We start from the raw sequence: 18,418 nt of genomic DNA on the forward strand, positions 1-18,418 counted from the left end.
TTTTCCATACCTATGCTAGCCTGAAGGTAGTTCTGTATGACCTTACATTCCTTAATTCCTTCGAATTTGTACCTAGAACTACTAGGAATGAAGCGGAGAAGGGAGGAGGCTGGAAACTACTATCAAGGTAAATGTAATTCAAATATTGCATTTGCTTTGCAATCTATTTACACGGTTTTAAGTTTTACCGGTAATAAATGGAGGAATTCGAACCCCGAGCTCTCCCGTAAACTCCTGATGACACAGCCAGATTCAAACTTTGATGCCATATTTAATATTCTAATAGGAGTAGTAGCATGATGACAAGCTTTCATGCTAGGATTATCTTCGACAAGCTCACTTATTTGGTGCAACTCATAGTTCCCGCTGATCTACTTTGGCGGCACAATTTTTGAGAGTTCATAAAACTTATTGTGTACCAAAAAAATAGTTCGAGAGTTGATTATGAAAACTAGTGATAATTTAGAAGGTGAAAATAAAAATTATCCCTTTTAAATTACAAGGAGGTTGACACAAATAAAATTCATTCAAGATACTCTGAAATCTTAACCTATTCTCTCTCTCTCTCTCTCTCTCTCTCTCTCTCTCTATATATATATATATACACTCTGAAATCTTAACCTATTTTGGTCTTTTTCAGCTCTGTAGCATGGTCCAACTTCGCACTCCGGGCATAATACTTTTCCGCTCCTACTTTGTGACTCAGCTCGCTAATTCTAGTATATTACTTCCCTCTTCTTGCAGTTAAAACGCCTTAGAAAGCATGCAACGTTGCCTTGAGATACCAATGCCAATCCCAGTTCTTATTCTAATCCATCACTCTTAATTACATATGTCTATAAATACTCCCATGCACGTCCTTCCTTTCTCCTCCATTACCTATATAATATAGTCCACCAAATTAATGGACCCGCAAGCCGAGAAAGAAGAAGTTGCGAACACCACCAAGCTAGAGCTAAAGCTCTTCGTCGACAAGACCTCCAACCGCATCCTCTTCGCCGAGGCCAGCAAGTACGTCGCCGACTGCCTCCTCGGCTTCCTCGGCCTCTCTCTCGGCTATGTCACCCGCCTCGTCGGCAAACAACTCCCCTCCAATTCCGTCGCCTCTCTCTGCTCCAGCTTCGAATCCCTCTCCGACGACTACCTCACCGCGCCGGCTGAGCACCGCGCTGCCCTCCTCAACCCCAACACCTCGTCGTACTCTCTCGTCTTCCTCCAGAACATACCCAACAGCTCGATAGGTAAGAAGGTTAAGATCTACTACAAGTGCCCGCAGTATAACTATCACCACTACTTGTCGGAGGTGGTCGGGGTGCCGTGCCCGGGTTGCGGGTGTTCCATGTCGTCTGAGATGGAGGTGTTGCAAAGGGAGGAGGAGGCCGGCAATGGGTACGTGAAAGAGGTGGTGAGCTACATGGTGATGGATGACTTGGCCCTCGTGCCCATGTCGAGCTCTTCAGTCATGGAGTTGCTCAATAAGTTCCAGGTCAAGGATGTCTCGTCGCTGGACGAGGCCGTTGTGGAAGTCGGCACGGAAGAGGTTAGATTTCCCAACTGCACACAAAATTACATTTCACACCCTATATTTTGACGATTTTAAATTTATGAACGCCTTCCTCCCAGAAAGCAGATCAATTAACAGAGCAATCAACTAAAATATCCAAACGTTTTGTCCTTTTTAGACTCATCAGCTAACATATTACTTTATATGGCCCTTCTAGTAGTTATAAAAGAGTTACTCCCTCAGAGTGACTAAATGCAAGGTTTCGGGGAATATGAGGTGTGAAATGTAATTTTTGACTTGCTTTTTTATTGCCTAGATTTCCAGATGACACCCACACTTTGGCTGTTTGTTTGTTTGTAATTAATTGATTCCTTGGGTGATTCCTGATTGGTTTTCTTTCTTTTAATTTCTTATATTAATTGTTGTTAAGGTGTTGGAGATTCTCAAGGCCTCACTGCAGTCAAAGACGGTTCTAACGGACGTTTTCCTCCCGAAATTTAAGGGTCGGGTTTCAATTGAGTGGGTGGAGTGAGGCGGCGCCGATGCTTCTTACTACTAATGTTTAGAAATTAGAATGATAAAATATTATTAAATTCTATAATAAAAGTTAATAGAAGTCTGCACTCATGTGGAGATTTCTACCGACTCCTGTACAAAATGCTCGTTGAATAAAAAGTATGGATTTCAATTGTATTTAGATTCTCCCTTTTATTTGTTACTCTTTTTAATTTGGGGACCTAACTTTGGGTCTAAGAAAGTGAGAATTCTAAAATTTATGTTATACTATTTTGAAGCAGTCCCTAAACTAAAAATTAATTTTGAGAAGATTTTTATAGTGAATTTGAGAAGAAGCGAAGGAGGGGATTGTTATGCATTGCATTATAACAAAATAAAGAAATAGGATTGACCATAGTTTATTGAGAAGATGGAAAGAAGGTTGACATGCTTGAAGGGTAATTTGCGAGGGTGGGTATGATTACTTTGGTTATTAACTTTATTTTAAACTTAATTTCTCTTTATCATATGTTCTTCTTCATCAACCTAGTGTCGGTAAAGAAAAGGATCGATGAATAACGGACTTTTTTTTTAATTATAGAAGTGTATTGGAGAGTAGAAAAAAAGGCTATTGTCCGGCTAGCTGAAAAAAAAAAAAGTATAAAGAAAAGGAGGTTTGGTGGTATATATGGATATTATGGATTTTAAACATTTCTCTTATGGCTAATATGGCTAAGTGGTGAAGACTTCTTAATGCTGGAAATCAGCTCAGTGTTGAGGAGGTTGTATTACAAAGATATTGCAAGGGGATTAAGTGTAGTAGTCTTTTAGGTTAAAGTGTTCTACCAGACTATCCACATTCTGGAGAGGGAATGGGAAAAATGTTGAGTTCTAGAAAAAATATATGGACAGGATAATGTTCTCTGATCGTGAGATTTGCCAATCTGTTTAGCATTGCAGCATTGCATGGGATGAGAATGTGCTAATTGCTTAGATATGGGATGGAGCTGATTGGGAATTAAAATATAAGAGAGTTTTGGATGATAGGCTGTTGTACTTGTACCTCAAGTGGGATTTCCTCGGTAAAATCTCTATATAGATTTCTGAACAATTGGAAGATAAAAATCTTAGTTAAGGTGAGAGCATTGTTATGGTTGGCTTATAATAATAAAGACTTTGAGGGAGGATAACTTGCTCAGAAGAGGATGAATGAGGAGCTCTAACTGTGTCTTTTGTCTAAATTATCGTTGTTTTTTATATATACATTCTGAACTTTTTTATATTCACATAGACTCTCTAGCTTAGAAAAAAAAAACTATATAAGCCCCTTAATTCATGAGTCTATATTGATAAAAAAATTCTTAATTTAATGGATATATGTGGTGGAAAAAAAAAAAGTTCAGATATTGTATATAGAAATAATAATAATTTAGGGATTTGTGTCAAATAAACACATTTATTTAACAAAAAGCATCCCAAGTTTAAGAGGTTTCACAGCACTTGTGACATGGTATATATTATTCATACGTTGATTTTGCTTTTAATATTTTAATAATACCCTGACGTTTAAATTAACTACAGATATAAAATAAATGTCATAATCTTGAATTGGCCATTAAGATAGAAAATGAAATCAGTCTTTTAAGATCAAATTAATTTTATTTTATTTTAAAAATATTGTTAATTGTATTTGACTGTCTATTAATTTAACTCAATTCTACGAATTCATTTGTATTTTAACTTAAGTAATTAACTTCTCTATAATTTAAATTAAAATATAATTGATATATTTTTTTATTATATTTAATTAAATCGGAAGTCGAATTTAAAGATAAGTATTAGAGACAAAAATTTCGAAGATTCGGCGAGCATTTTGAGGCATATAAAATAATAATCGATTAGACTTTAAATGATAAAAATACATATATTTAATATATTTATTATTTAAAATTTAATTAATATTATTTAGATATATTAATAGTATTATTAAATCCTCGACAACTTTGTCTTTAATTATATCCTTAAATCCGTCTTAGACTAACTATAAGAATATTTTTTTGCAAAGAAAAAAAAAGTCAAACTCTTGCAACATTGTCAATCTTAACCTGTTTTGCGGGGAGAGAGAGAGAGAGAGAGAGAAGTGTAGCATGATCCAACTTCATAATCCGAGTATATACTTTTCCCCTCCTACTTTGTAACTCAGCTCGTTAATTTTAGCATATTTCTTCCCCCCTTCTTGCGGTTAAAACGCCTTGAGAGCGACGTTATATTCAGATACCAATACCAATCTCAATTCTTATACTAATCCATCATATCCCTCCAAAATATACGTACGTCTATAAATACTCCCCATCCACGTCCTTCTTTTCTCCTTCATTAGTATATATTCCACAAAATTAATGGCCTCCGTAGCCCAGAAAGAAGAAGAAGAAGAAGAAGTACCACCCACCATCAAGCTAGAGCTAAAGCTATTAGTCGACCAGACCTCCAACCGCGTCCTCTTTGCCGAGGCCGGAAAAGACGTCGCAGACTTCCTCCTCGGCCTCGCCTGCCTCCCACTCGGCTACGTCACCCGCCTCGTCGGCAAACAGCTTCTCTCCAATTCCATCGCCTCTCTCTACTCCAGCGTCGAATCCTTCCCCGACGCCTACCTCGTTGCCCCGGCCATCGACCGCGCCGCCCTCCTCAACCCGAACGCCTCATCCTACTCTCACGTCCTCCTCGAGAACAAGCCCAAGAGTTCGGTGCGTAAGAAGTTTAAGATCTACTACGAGTGCCGGAATAACAACGGCTACATGTTCTTGTCGGAGGTGGCCGGGAGGCCGTGCCCACATTGCCTGGTCGCCATGTCGAATAAAATGAACTTGCTGAAAGATAGGGAGGAGGAGTCGGTCGAGAGGGCGAGGGAGGAGGCCGGCGGTGGGTACGTGAAGGGGATGGTGAGATACTTGGTGATGGATGACTTAGCCGTCGTGCCCATCTCGATTTTCTCGGCCATCGACTTGCTTAATAAGCTCCAGGTCACGGATACCTCGTCGCTATACGAGTCCGTTGTGGAAGTCGGCATGGAAGAGGTTAGACTGCCGAAATACATTAAAAAAGTTACACTTCACGCCCTATAATTTGACGATAATCATAAGTAAAATAACAACTATGTCCACACTTTTCTCTTCTCGACTCATCAGCTAACATGTAGTCATATGGGTATTTTTGTCATTATATAAAAGTTGCTCCTTCAGTAGCATTTCTTGCACTGTAAGGGAAAAATAACCTTGAGGAATTTGAAATGTATAAGCTGTGAAAATTAATTTTATTACCTATATTTGCATATAACACCCAAAAATTTATGAATAACTACAGAACAAGATCACTTGGTTTATTTGGCGATTCATGATCGGTTTTATTTTTTATTTTTCATTCAGGGGTTGGAGATTCTTAAGGCCTCACTGCAGTCAAAGACAGTTCTAACGGACGTTTTCCTCCCGAAATTTGAGGGTGGGATTTCAATTGAGTTGGTGGAATTAGGTGGAGATGCTTCTACTACTAATGGTTAGAAATTAGAATGATAAAATAAATATTAATTCTATAATAAAGTTAGGAGAAGTCTGCACTGATGTCGAGATTTCAACCGACTCTTGTACAAACTGGTCGATGAATAAAAGTGGATCTCAACTTTCGAATTACTTCATCAAAGGAAAGATTGGAGACTTTATTTTTCTTTAATGTCTCAAAAACATTTTGAATTAACTTTAATCTAATAGCATGTTGCAGAATAATAAATGTTCCAATATTATTGTCCAGAGAAAATATATATTATGTTACTTATTTAAAATAAAAATTAAACTACTCCTCATTTAACCCTAAAACTTGGTTCCCCATCACTCCATCAGTTTTATACTTAATCTTAAAAATTTTACTTTAAGGTATCAGGGTTATCTTTGCCTGTATAGTAATTTTTCTTGAAGGAAATAAAAGAAAATTTTATTAGCAACATCAGAAGCAAATAATAAGAAGGGAATCCATGCCATGGAAAGTAGAAACTTTGCAAAAATATTTCTTTTATCTCCCATATAAGCTATTATTATACATGCAGCTTTGGACTGAAGAAGCCTACATCGTCCTACGTAACCTCGCTGTCTTACTCACCACTCTCATGGCTGGCCCGGCATCCGCCGTCATCGTAAGACCAGACCAAAATGCCTTCTTCTACCGCTCCAAGGGCCTCGAATTGCTCAAACCGGACGTCTAACTCCGAGTCCTCGCCTGCTCGGCCATCTCCATCCCCGTCCACTTATTACGCCTCGTCGAGCTCCCGCAGAAGTACGCCATCACCTTGCTCTACCACCAGTGAGTCGGCCCCCGATCGGGACGAGGACGGATACGGCGGCGACGACATACGACAAGTCAACATGGCCGTCGACGCTTTTAGGACGGAGTCCAGCGTTGTCGTTCGTCAGATGACCGACATGTCCCCCTTCGGAGAAATGCACGAGGACGTGTATAACGGCGCGGAGGACATCCGCGCCTTGTTCAGTTCACACCCTAGAAGCAAAAGCCATACCAAAAATTTCAAGGAAAGAGCCCACCTAGTACATTTCTACCACGTTTAGCAAGCTAGTCGACCGCCCAGTTAGCTTTACAGAATATATGGTTTGACTTAGATACATACAGTCATCGATGACACGAGGTTGAGGTCCTTCAAGATATTCACTACGTGCTCTCTGATAAGGAGCTAATTAGGAGATATGTTGGCCCCAAGGTAAGTACGTAAAAGGCACAGACCCTTTAAGCATGTTAAGAATATTCAAAATATAGTGGGCCAAGTTGAGATTCGGGGTAGTAGGCAGGTACATGACCTCAATTAAGTTTGAGCACTATGAGATCATTTGCATAAAGGAGGTGGCTGATACAAAAATTATCACCAGTGCAAATAGGAGTAATTAAGCCCATTAGAACCGCTTCATTTAAAAGGTGAGTCAAAACTTGAGCTACCAAAATAAACATGTAAAGAGATATGGGATCCTCTGTCTAATCCCACAAATATCAGTAAACCAGCTATTAATAACATACTAAACGAAGGAGATGGGGTCATTAATTCAATTTGTAAATTTCGTCCAGCACAGATAATGGAAGACAATTTTTTTCATTAAAACTGTCGAGACTTTAGATTAATTTCCGGTTTGTATTATTAACTTTTAGAATATTTATCTAAAATTAAAAATAATGAAAAATATTAAAATCAAAGAAGCATAAAACAAAAAGATTTTCACAAAAAAAAAATCATTTTCCCTCTTTCTTTTTTTTCTTTTGGAGAAATCATTTTCCCAATTCGCTGTTATAAAACAAAAGGAGCATTTTGATTCTTTTTATATTAAAATTAACGTAACACAAATACGTTAGCTAGAACCTGGTCCACTTGTTGTAGTCCTGGCATATACTTTTCCTCTTCTACCTTATGATGTAGCTCATTTATCCTAGCATATTACTTCCCTCTCCTTGCAGTTAAAACGCCTTGAAAGCAACGTTGTCTTGAGATACCAATACCAATCCCAGTTCTTATTCTTATCCACCACTCTTAATTGCCTGTATAAATCCCACCGACGTCCTTCTTTTATGCTCCATTAATATATATTCCATCGAATTAATGGCCTCCGTAGACAAGAAAGAAGAACTACCGCCGGCCACCAAGCTAGAGCTAAAGCTCTTAATCGACCAGACCTCCCACCGCGTCCTCTTCGCCGAGGTCGGCAAAGATGTTGCCGACTTCCTCCTCGGCCTCCTCGACCTCCCTCTCAGCTACGTCACCCGCCTACCCGGCAAACAACTCTTCTCCAATTCCATCGCCTCTCTCTGCTCCAGCCTCGAATCCCTCCCCGACAATTGCCTCATCGCCCCGGCCGTCGACCGCGTCGCCCTCCTCAACCCCAACGCCTCGTCCTACTCTCTCGTTGTCCTCGAGAACAAGCCCAAGAGCTCGGTAGGTAAGAGGGCTGAGATCTACTACCGCTGCCTGGGTTTCTGGAACCACTCCTACTTGTCAGAGGAGGCCGGGCAGAAGTGCCCGCTTTGCGCCAACAAAATGTCGACTTTGCGGATGGTGTTGCAGGGGAAGGAGGAGCAGTCGGTGGAGAAGGCGAGGGAGGAGGCCGGCGGTGGATACGTGAAGGGGTCGGTGAGCTACATGGTGATGGATGACTTGGCCGTCGTGCCCATGTCGACCTTCTCGCCCATCGAATTGCTCGATAAGTTCCAGGTCAAGGATGTCTCGTCGCTACACGAGTCCGTCGTGGAAGTCGGCATGGAAGAGGTTAGATTGCTCAACTACATGACGAAAATTACATTTCACGCCCTCTATTTTCACGATTTTAACAATGTGATCGCCTTCCTCCCAGAAAACACATCTGGTTAGGACTAAACTAATTTATTTTTTAAAAGTACAATCATAAACAAAATAATAGGGTTAAATATATTTTAACTAATGTACTTTTATTTAAAATTATTTTAATTTCTGTACTTCAAAAAATCTCAAACCAATTCTTATACTTATAACTAAAATGAAATCGTTAGTTTTTCTGTTAAATTTAACTAAGTAGCATGATTATTTTAATAATTTATTTTTTTATATTAAAATCTATATATCTTCTCTAATAAATACGATAGAGCTATTTTGGTTATTTTAATATTATTCAGTTAAGTCAAAATAATTGTGAGCATAAGTAAAATAAAATAAAATATATTTAACTCAAAATAATAATTATGTTCAAACTTATCTTTCTAGGGTCATCTAACATATAGTTATATACTTATATGGGTTAATTTTGTCAATATAAAAGAGTTGCTCCGTTAGAGTGACTAAATGCGAGGTGTTTATAAGAAAAATAAAAAGAAACTCGAGGGACTAAAATGCATGTAAAGTGTCGGAATATAAGGTGTGAAATGTAATTTTCACTTGTTTTTTATTGCCTAAATTTACATAAAACGCCCACAATTTATGAATAATCACAGAATAAGATCACTTATGTTGGTTGCTTCTACTAACTTGATTCCTTGAGAGGTTTGTGATTGTTTTTATTTTTGTTAAGGTGTTGAAGCTTCTTACGGCGTCGCTGCAGTCAAAGACGGTTCTAACGGACGTTTTCCTTCCGAAATTTAAGGGTCGGGTTTCAATACAGTGGATGGAATGAGGCACAGATGCTTCTATTAATAAGTTGGGAGAAGTCTGCAATGATGTTGAGATTTCTACCGACTTCTGTACAAAATGCTCGATGAATAAAAATTATGGATTTCAATTGTATTTAGATTCTTCCTTTTATTTGTACTCTTTTTTAATTTCGGATTTGAATTCAAATTACTCTGATTCTTATCCAAACCAAGTTGACTTCCACTGCTCTAATCCTGTTCCCGACCATTGCTAAATGTTGTCAAACGTATCTCCCAGTCTCTTCCCCACATACCAACTTCGCATCAAATTCAAACCACGCGAGAAAGAATATTAAGAAGATTTCCAAAGATCTAATTAACTTGCATTCAATAACACCATTATGAGATTTCTGGTACACTGTTTTAAAACAGTCTCTGAGCTAAGAATTAATTTTGAGAAGAGTTTTATAATGTATTTGGGGAGAAGCAAAGAAGGAGATTATTGTTGAATTGTGAAAGAGAAATTCTACCTATAAAGTACTTAAGCTTATCCTTGCACTATAACAAGATAAAGAAACATTGGAAGGTGTGATTACTTTGGTTAACTCTATTTTAAGCTCCATTAGTCTTTATTGTATGTTTTCTTTATCTTACCAGTGTGGGTTAAGAAAATGATCGATAAACTAAGAAAATTCTCATGAATTGGGAATGAGAGGAAAAAAATAGCTACCGTACATTGCATTTTGCTTTTAATATTTTAATAACACCCACACGTTTAAATCAACTATAGATATACAATAACCTTCATAGTATTGAATTGCTCATTAAGGTAGAAAATGAAATCAGTTTTTTTTAGACCAAATGAGTGGTATTTTAGATTTTTTATATTTTTAAAAATAGAGTTAATTGTACATGTGCTTTTAAATTAAACACTTAATCCCTATGTGGTTCGGCCTAAAGTACAATTAGTATATTTTTCATCATATTTAAAAAGATTAGATGTTAAATTTAAAGCAAAAATATAATAAAAATATGCATCTATTTAATATATTTAGCATATTACATATGCTAAAACTACAAAAGAGTGTTAAAGTAACACAAATAAAAATTCCTTTAAAGCATTTGAATCTTAACTTGTTTTCCACAAAGAGAGAGAGAGAGAGAGAGAGAGAGAAGAGAGAGAGGAGTGTAGCATGATCCAAACTTCCTTATCCGAGTATATACTTTTCCCCTCTTACTTTGTAACTCAGCTCGTTAATTTTAGCATATTTCTTCCCCCCTCCTTGCGGTTAAAACGCCTTGAAAGCCACGTTATATTCAGATACCAATCCCAATCCCAATCCCAATTCTTATACTAATCCATCATATCCCTCCAAAATATATGTACGTCTATAAATACTCCCCATCCACGTCCTTCTTTTCTCCTTCATTAGTATATATTCCACAAAATTAATGGCCTCCGTAGCCCAGAAAGAAGAAGAAGTACCACCCACCATCAAGCTAGAGCTAAAGCTATTAGTCGACCAGACCTCCAACCGCGTCCTCTTCGCCGAGGCCGGCAAAGACGTCGCAGACTTCCTCCTCGGCCTCGCCTGCCTCCCACTCGGCTACGTCACCCGCCTCGTCGGCAAACAACTCCTCTCCAATTCCATCGCCTCTCTCTACTCCAGCCTCGAATCTCTCCCCGATGCCTGCCTCGTCGCCCCGGCCGTTGACCGCGCCGCCCTCCTCAACCCCAACGTCTCGTCCTACTCTCTCGCGTTCCTCGAGAACAAGCCCAAGAGCCCGGTAGATAAGAAGGTTAAGATCTACTACAGCTGCAAGGATAACGTGACACACAACTACTTGACGGAAGTGGCCAGCCTGCCGTGCCCGACTTGCAAGTCCGCCATGACGAGTGAACTGAAGGTGTTGCAGCGGGAGGAGGAGCAGTCGGTGGAGAAGGCGAGGGAGGAGGCCGGCGGTGGGTACGTGCAGGGGATGGTGAGCTACATGGTGATGGATGACTTGACAATCGTTCCCATCTCGATCTCCTCGGTCATCGAGTTGCTTGATAACTTCCAGGACAAGGATGCCTCGTCGCTGTACGAGTCCACTGTGGAAGTCGGCATGGAAGAGGTTAGATTACCGAAGAACATAAGAATATTCATAGTTCATTGATTCAATCACTGCAATACAGTAGTGTACGAACTTCCTACAAAATAATTAGTTAATTTTCTTAAGTTGATATTTTCTACTTTTCATTATAAATTACTCATCACTCTTAAAAAAACTCTTAATAAAACCAATTTTCTTTTAAAAAAAATTGCTTACCATAATAGCTACTTTCAATGTGTGTAATATGAACACTATTAAATGAGATATATGTCATCTTTGATTATTTATCTGTCTTTCTATCTTGACAATGCTTTGAGATATCTTTAAAGGGTCGTTATAACTTGGATTTTGTTAGTATGGAAAAAGAAAGGTTGAGAGAACTTATACTCAGTTTTTGCTGCATTGAATGGTCAATTTAGAACCAATAAGATATATATTAGGATGAAGAATTTTAAAATAGAGAAAAATAATTATTTTACAATTTAGAAATAATATAATTTATTATTTTTATAGCTTAAAATGAAGATTGGTGTCTCTATGGGAACAACCTATAACTTTTCTAACAAAGCCTACTCTACCCCCTGGATGTCTACCAGAAAATTGTGGGAATATAAGGTGTGAATTGTAATTGTCACTTGCTTTTTATTACCTAAATTTGCATATAGCACCCATAATTTATGAAATTACATATAAAGGATCACTTATCTTGTACTAATTTGGTTTCTTGGGTGATTAGTGATTGGGTTTTGTTTGTTAATAAGGGGTTGGAGCTTCTCAGGGTCTCAATGCAGTCAAGGACGGTTCTAACGGACGTTTTCCTTCCGAAATTTGAGGGTGAGATTTCAATTGGCTGGGTGGAGTTAAGCGCAGATGATTCTACGACTAATGTTTAGAAATTATAAATTGATCAAATAAGATTAATTTCTATTGTAAAATTAGAAAAAGTCTGCACTCATATGGAGATCTCTACCGACTCCTGTACCAAATGCTCCATGAATAAAAGTGGATTTCACTTGTATTTAGCATCTCCCTTTTATTTGTACTCTCTTACTTGCCAATTTGAATCGTTTACATATATATATATATATATATATATACATGGTAGGTTATACATATAAGTATATAACAAGATGAATGCAAGATACATATAAGGATTAGCCCTCTCCCATATATATATATATATATAGAGAGAGAGAGAGAGAGAGGTTAAACTCCTTATGAAGGCATACGCGGATTTATACTGTAGATTGCCTTATTCTTTTCCTTAAAATTGGATTGTAAGTTGTAACGAAGTTGGATAAAAAAAATGCTATGGTGGATCCAAAAGGCTGAGACGTACAAATTACATTTGCATGGAAAAAAAAATGTTTTGACTTAGACTAAGAGAAGATTTAATATAACATACAACATGCATAACCGTATCATAATGAGGCTTATTGGTTGATGCATGAATTGACTAAGGATGTTAATGAAGTAAAATATGCCTGATTGTGTAATAATGAGGTTGATGACGACCAACCTGATGATGATGATGATATATGTAAGATTGAAGAAAAAAAAGTATCATGCTAGTCATTGAGCTTCAAATTTTATTTCATAGCAAATGGCATTGACCGAATATCAAGATGAACTATCTGATAGAATTTCCAAGACATGTTTACATTAGTTGATAAAAATTCTATATCTGGAATGAGCGTAAGACTGAGAAAATATTTGACCAAGATATTTGATAGATTTTAAATTTTTGTGAAAGCACGATGGTGAGAGGATTAATAGGTCTACTATATTTTCTGCCAATAATAAATCATCAACATATACCAAGAAAAATAGTAGAAAGGTTACCATGTGAAAACGTGAATAAGAAATGGTTTGCTTGTGGCCCAATAAATCTAACATGAAGAACATAAGAGAGCTTGGATAGCCAATTACAAAATTATCTGTTTGAATCCATATAAAAGGAGTGATAGATTCTAGTCTCCCTAATGATATCCTAATATGAGTCAATATGACTTCTTTTCAAGGTGTTTACGTAACTATAATAGTAAGAACATGACGTATAGTAACAAATTTAACGATAGGGGCAAAGATATCATGATAGTCGACTTTTTCCAATCTAAAAATAACTCTTGACAAATTGAGCTTTATATCGTTCAATGGAAGCATCCATATCAAGCTTTATTTTAAAAAAAAATTATTTGCAATCTATAGGTTTCTTGCCTAGAGTGAGACCTTCAAAGGCCCAAGAAAATATAGTTTGCTTCCAAGGCTTTAAGCTCAAATGACATAGCAATACATCAATGAGCATAACGCACAGTCAATTTGCTTAGAGACAGCAGAAAGAAAAGTAAAATAATAAAAAGAAAAATGAACTGTATCTGGAGAATATACTTAATTGGAAGATGTAGAAGTGGTGAGGGACTCAGAATGAATGGTTGGAGAAATAAAATCTTTTAGATGGGTCGAGCTGAGTGATTGTGCATTTGGGATGTGGCAGTGATTAGGGAGAAATTAATGTTACGTTAAGTTAAGTTAGTGTTAGGAAAGTGGTAATTAGTGATATTATTTTTGACGTACGGTGTATCATATAGCAGTGTAGCATTGTCCAACTTCCTAATCCGGGTATATACTTTTCCCCAACTACTTTGTGACTCAGCTCGCTAAATCTAGTATATTACTTCCCTCTCGTTGCAGTTAAAACGCCTTGAAAACAACGTTGTCTTAGATACCAATGCCAATCTCAGTTCTTATTCTAATCCATCCCTCCATAAATTACATATATCTATAAGTACTTCCCACCTCGTTCTTTTCTCCTCCATTAATATATATATTCCACAAAATTAATGGCATCCGTAGCTGAGAAAGAAGAGTTACCACCCACCACCAAGCTAGAGCTAAAGCTCTTAGTCGATCAGAACTCCCACCGCGTCGTCTTTGCCCAGGCCGGCAAAGACGTCGCCGACTTCCTCCTCGGCCTCCTCGGCCTCCCTCTCAGCTACGTCAGCCGTCTTATTGGCAAACAACTCCTCTCCAATTCCATCCCCACTCTCTGCTCTAACATCGAATCCCTCCCCGATGAGTACCTCATCGCCCCGGCCGTCGACCGTGCCGCCCTCCTCAACCCCAATGCCTCGTCCTACTCTCTCACCCTCCTCGAGAACAAGCCCAAGACCTCGGAAGCTAAGAAGGTTATGATCTACTACGACTGCTCGGGTAGCTGGTACCACCCCTACTTGTCGGAGGTGTCCGGGACGCCGTGTCCGAGTTGCCGGTCTCCCATGGCGTCTGTGCGGAATGTGTGGCAAGGGAATGACGAGGCGGGGAAGGCGACGGAGCAGGCGGCCGGCGGTGGGTACGTTAAGCGGTCGCTGAGCTACATGGTGATGGATGACTTGGCCGTCGTGCCTGTCTCCACCTTCTCGGCCATCGAGTTGTTTAACAAGTTCCAGGTCAAGGATGTCTCGTCGCTATACGAGTCCGTTGTGGAAGTCGGCATGGAAGAGGTTAGATTGCTCACGTACATACAAAATTACATTTCACGCCTTATATTTTCACGATTTTAATTATATGAACGCCTTCCTCCCAGAAAGCACATCAGGCTACATTCGACTAAGCCAATTTACTATTAACAGACAACCATAAATAAAATAATAATTGGGTCCAAACTTTTTCTCTTTTTAGGCTCGTCAGCTAACATACATACATACATATATATAGTTATAATTTGCTACTAAATGCAAGGTATTTATACAAAGGAAAATAAAAAACCCTGAGATCTTAAAATGTAAAAATAGCATATATATACCACAAAATCGTCGGAATATAAAGGTATGAAATGTAATTTCCACTTGGGTTTTATTACTAGAATTTGCAGATAACGCCCATAATTTATGAATAACGACCGAATAAGATCACTTAAGTTGGCTGTTTGTACTTACGTGGGTTTCTTGGGTGATTCGTGATGGGGTTTTGTTTGTCAAGGGCTTGGAGCTGCTCAAGGCCTCACTGCTGTCAAAAACGGTTCTAACGGACGTTTTCCTTCCGAAGTTCGAGGGTGAGGTTTCAATTCATAGGGTGGAGTTAAGCGCAGATGTTTCTACTACTAATGTCTAGGATTAGAGTGATTAAATTGGATTAATTCTATAATAAAAGTTATGAGAACTCTGCACTGATGTGGAGATTTCTATCGACTCTTGTACAAATTGCTCTATGAATAAAAGTTGATTCCACTTGTATTTACAATCTCCCTTTTATATATTTGTACTCTTTTATTTAAAACATATATATATATATATATATATATATATATATATATATGTTTTTTTTGTTCATGAGTCTTAACATGATCTACAGGAGCATCTAGCTATTTAAATTTTAGACTCTTTATATAAGCCTTAGTATGCTCTTTAGAGGCATGCATCTCTTTGAGACATGCATAGAATTAATTAATGAGAATTAATATATTCTTTAGGAACGCCTGTTTAAATCATAGACTTCTTCAATATTAGTCTCAGTTGACTGGACTATATTTTTTTTTTATATTTTGAAACTTTTTGCCTCTCGAACTTATAGGTCTCCTACACTTCTAACGTGCTTGTGGTTTACTTATTGTTATACCTTTTGAGGCACGAATTTTTGTAGCAAGTATATATGATTTTGTCACTTTCTTTATATCAGTAAATGCATTTGGTAATTGTTTTGTAATTATTTGTAGATATAGCACTAATTTGTGCGAGGACCAAGATATGATAATGTTGAGGCATTCTTTTATCAAAAATATATTCTTTTGAAGCATGCTTTCAAAAAGACTTTCAATTAGTGGCTCAAGATATCTAATGAAAGATGGAGAACCAAAACAAACATAAATCCTAAGTTGATGTTCGAGACCAGTGTTATATGATGTGGGTGTAAAATTGCAACATATGGCAAAGCCATAAGTTCATAGCTAGGTGAGATGTATTTAGCTATTGTCCAAATACAAGCTTTAAGGATGAATATTTGTGACGAGAAGTTGGTCTACTACGAACTAGGTTCATAACATGCAATATGCATGGCATAACCCTGGGTAGACATAGACAATTTTGTATCATTAGGTAAAGGTCCAATAATAAATTATAGGCACTTAATATTAGATTCCGCTAAACTAGTTTTAGTACGAGTGTGAGCTACAAGATGTTTATTATCAATCCCTATAGAGATGCAATAATAATAAAAGGTTTAGGATAAAAATTCATCAGCATTATCCAAACAAATTAATCTAATTATATAATTTGAAAATTGTGCATGTAAATTACTTGTAAACAAAAGATTTTTCTAAACAATATAATAATTTTCTAATTAGTTGTTGTAAAACAAAAGAATATGTTAGTGTTTCTTTTTTAATATTAAAGTTAACGTATGTGTATCATCGTCCAACGTCTGAATTTGGGTATATACTTTTCCTCTCCTATTTTGTGTCTCAGCTCGTTAATTTTAGCATATTTCTTTCCCTCTCTTTGGGGTTAAAACTTAAAACGCCTTGAAAGCAACGTTGTTTCAGATACACCCAATCCCAAGAACTTAAGTTAATCCATCCCTCATACTTACATATGTTTATAAATACTCCCCATGCACGTCCTTTTTCTCGTCCATTAATATAGACTAGACAAGCTTAAAATGGCCTCCGTAGCCCAGAAGGAAGAAGTACCAGCCGCCACCAAGCTAGAGCTAAAGCTCTTAATCGACCAGACCACCAACCGCGTCCTCTTCGCCGAGGCCAGCAAAGACGTCGCCGACTTCCTCCTCGGCCTCCTCAGCCTACCTCTCGGCTACATCACCCGCCTCGTCGGCAAACAGCTCCTCTCCAATTCCATCGCCTCTCTCTACGCCAGCCTCGAATCCCTCCCCGACACCTACCTCGTCGCCCCGGCCTTCGACCGCGCCGCTCTCCTTGACCCCAACATCTCGTCCTCCTCTCTCGTCCTCCTCGAGAACAAGCCCAAGAGCTCGGTAGGTAAGAAGGTTAAGGTCTACTACGGCTGCTCGGGTAGCAGGGCCCACACCTACTTGTCGGAAGTGGCCAGGCTGCAGTGCCCGAGTTGCCGGTACGCCATGTCGATTGAGCAGAAGGTGCTGCAAGGGAAGGAGGAGGCGTCGGCGGAGAAGGCGAAGGAGGAGGCCGGCGGTGGGTACGTGAAGGGGGTGGTGAACTACATGGTGATGGATGACTTGGCCGTCGTGCCTGTCTCCACCTTCTCGGCCATCGAGTTGTTTAACAAGTTCCAGGTCAAGGATGTCACGTCGCTGTACGAGTCCGTTGTGGAATTCGGCACGGAAGAGGTTAGAGTGCAGAAATACGTAGTAAATTACATTTCAGACCCTATATTTGACGATTTTATGCGAACGCCTCCCTCTCAGAATAACTTTACGATGACAACCGCTAACCTATGGTATCTTCCTCATTATAAAAGAATTATGAATATAAGGTTTGAAATAATATCATTTTAACTTGATATTAATTACCTAGATTTGCATATGACACCCACAATTTATGAGTAATCGAATAATAATCTCATTTTAACTTGGTTGTTTGTACTCACTTTGATTCCTTGGGTGGTTGGTGATTGGTTTCTTTCTTTTATCTCTTTTTCTTTCGTTCAGGGGTTGGAGCTTCTCAAAGCCTCACTACAGTCAAAGACGGTTCTAACGGACGTTTTCCTTCCGAAATTTGAGGGTGGGATTTCAATTGAGTTGGTGGAATTAGGTGGAGATGCTTCTACTACTAATGGTTAGAAATTAGAATGATAAAATAAATATTAATTCTATAATAAAGTTAGGAGAAGTCTGCACTGATGTCGAGATTTCAACCGACTCTTGTACAAACTGGTCGATGAATAAAAGTGGATCTCAACTTTAGAATCTTCCTTTTATTTGTACTCTTTAATTTGAATTCAAATTAGTATTAGTTATACTAGAACCCTTAATTATTTTTGTAGCACTTTAATTATCTTAAACACTTATATTTATATTTTTCTTTATATACTTATAGTGAAAGGATATTAAACTTAATTATTATATCAGCTAAGTACAATCATGAAAATTGATGGGATATCTCTCCTTTCTACATAGCTCTGCCCATATATATATGCAAAAAATAGAGAAAATTCTATTTAGATCTTTTCAATTATCACCGTTTTTTAAATATAC

At 38.0% G+C, this 18,418-nt stretch overlaps 6 protein-coding genes across 7 annotated transcripts; all 6 read left to right on the plus strand.

The window, feature by feature from the left end:
• The first annotated feature begins 869 nt into the window (after positions 1-869).
• On the plus strand, positions 870-2,201 carry LOC140789072 (uncharacterized). The gene is made up of 2 exons (XM_073138672.1): positions 870-1,540; positions 1,935-2,201. Exons 1-2 carry the CDS (start codon positions 905-907, stop codon positions 2,034-2,036), a joined length of 738 nt encoding a protein of 245 aa, XP_072994773.1. The 5' UTR covers positions 870-904; the 3' UTR covers positions 2,037-2,201.
• Positions 2,202-4,376: 2,175 nt separating this feature from the next.
• Positions 4,377-5,715, plus strand: LOC140789272 (uncharacterized). Its single transcript, XM_073138911.1, has 2 exons — positions 4,377-5,073; positions 5,422-5,715. The coding sequence occupies exons 1-2, from the start codon at positions 4,399-4,401 to the stop codon at positions 5,551-5,553; spliced, it is 807 nt and encodes a 268-aa protein (XP_072995012.1). The 5' UTR covers positions 4,377-4,398; the 3' UTR covers positions 5,554-5,715.
• A 1,910-nt stretch (positions 5,716-7,625) lies between these two features.
• On the plus strand, positions 7,626-9,297 carry LOC140789256 (uncharacterized). Its single transcript, XM_073138883.1, has 2 exons — positions 7,626-8,306; positions 9,082-9,297. Exons 1-2 carry the CDS (start codon positions 7,644-7,646, stop codon positions 9,181-9,183), a joined length of 765 nt encoding a protein of 254 aa, XP_072994984.1. The 5' UTR covers positions 7,626-7,643; the 3' UTR covers positions 9,184-9,297.
• Positions 9,298-10,567: 1,270 nt separating this feature from the next.
• LOC140789299 (uncharacterized) lies at positions 10,568-12,261 on the plus strand. Of its 2 annotated transcripts, none has more exons than XM_073138955.1 (2): positions 10,568-11,257; positions 11,998-12,261. In XM_073138955.1, exons 1-2 carry the CDS (start codon positions 10,592-10,594, stop codon positions 12,127-12,129), a joined length of 798 nt encoding a protein of 265 aa, XP_072995056.1. In that variant the 5' UTR covers positions 10,568-10,591; the 3' UTR covers positions 12,130-12,261. The 2 variants fall into 2 exon arrangements, with proteins under 2 accessions (XP_072995056.1, XP_072995057.1); XM_073138956.1 differs by having other exon boundaries at positions 10,574-11,257; positions 12,015-12,261.
• Positions 12,262-14,042: 1,781 nt separating this feature from the next.
• LOC140789259 (uncharacterized) lies at positions 14,043-15,475 on the plus strand. The gene is made up of 2 exons (XM_073138885.1): positions 14,043-14,736; positions 15,215-15,475. Exons 1-2 carry the CDS (start codon positions 14,077-14,079, stop codon positions 15,344-15,346), a joined length of 792 nt encoding a protein of 263 aa, XP_072994986.1. The 5' UTR covers positions 14,043-14,076; the 3' UTR covers positions 15,347-15,475.
• A 1,381-nt stretch (positions 15,476-16,856) lies between these two features.
• LOC140789257 (uncharacterized) lies at positions 16,857-18,132 on the plus strand. Its single transcript, XM_073138884.1, has 2 exons — positions 16,857-17,551; positions 17,873-18,132. Exons 1-2 carry the CDS (start codon positions 16,889-16,891, stop codon positions 18,002-18,004), a joined length of 795 nt encoding a protein of 264 aa, XP_072994985.1. The 5' UTR covers positions 16,857-16,888; the 3' UTR covers positions 18,005-18,132.
• The last annotated feature ends 286 nt before the right edge of the window (positions 18,133-18,418 follow it).

Source organism: Typha latifolia, chromosome 5, assembly GCF_019914945.1.
Source record: "Typha latifolia isolate L0001 chromosome 5, TyphaL0001v2, whole genome shotgun sequence".
NCBI classification, from domain to species: domain Eukaryota; kingdom Viridiplantae; phylum Streptophyta; class Magnoliopsida; order Poales; family Typhaceae; genus Typha; species Typha latifolia.

Coding starts and splice junctions, on each gene's coding strand:
- LOC140789259 (XM_073138885.1), top strand. CDS start 14,077: ATGGCATCCGTAGCTGAGAAAGAAGAGTTACCACCCACCACCAAGCTA. Junction 14,737..15,214: donor TGGAAGTCGGCATGGAAGAG/GTTAGATTGCTC, acceptor TTGTTTGTCAAG/GGCTTGGAGCTGCTCAAGGC.
- LOC140789256 (XM_073138883.1), top strand. CDS start 7,644: ATGGCCTCCGTAGACAAGAAAGAAGAACTACCGCCGGCCACCAAGCTA. Junction 8,307..9,081: donor TGGAAGTCGGCATGGAAGAG/GTTAGATTGCTC, acceptor ATTTTTGTTAAG/GTGTTGAAGCTTCTTACGGC.
- LOC140789072 (XM_073138672.1), top strand. CDS start 905: ATGGACCCGCAAGCCGAGAAAGAAGAAGTTGCGAACACCACCAAGCTA. Junction 1,541..1,934: donor TGGAAGTCGGCACGGAAGAG/GTTAGATTTCCC, acceptor ATTGTTGTTAAG/GTGTTGGAGATTCTCAAGGC.
- LOC140789299 (XM_073138955.1), top strand. CDS start 10,592: ATGGCCTCCGTAGCCCAGAAAGAAGAAGAAGTACCACCCACCATCAAG. Junction 11,258..11,997: donor TGGAAGTCGGCATGGAAGAG/GTTAGATTACCG, acceptor TTTGTTAATAAG/GGGTTGGAGCTTCTCAGGGT.
- LOC140789272 (XM_073138911.1), top strand. CDS start 4,399: ATGGCCTCCGTAGCCCAGAAAGAAGAAGAAGAAGAAGAAGTACCACCC. Junction 5,074..5,421: donor TGGAAGTCGGCATGGAAGAG/GTTAGACTGCCG, acceptor TTTTTCATTCAG/GGGTTGGAGATTCTTAAGGC.
- LOC140789257 (XM_073138884.1), top strand. CDS start 16,889: ATGGCCTCCGTAGCCCAGAAGGAAGAAGTACCAGCCGCCACCAAGCTA. Junction 17,552..17,872: donor TGGAATTCGGCACGGAAGAG/GTTAGAGTGCAG, acceptor TCTTTCGTTCAG/GGGTTGGAGCTTCTCAAAGC.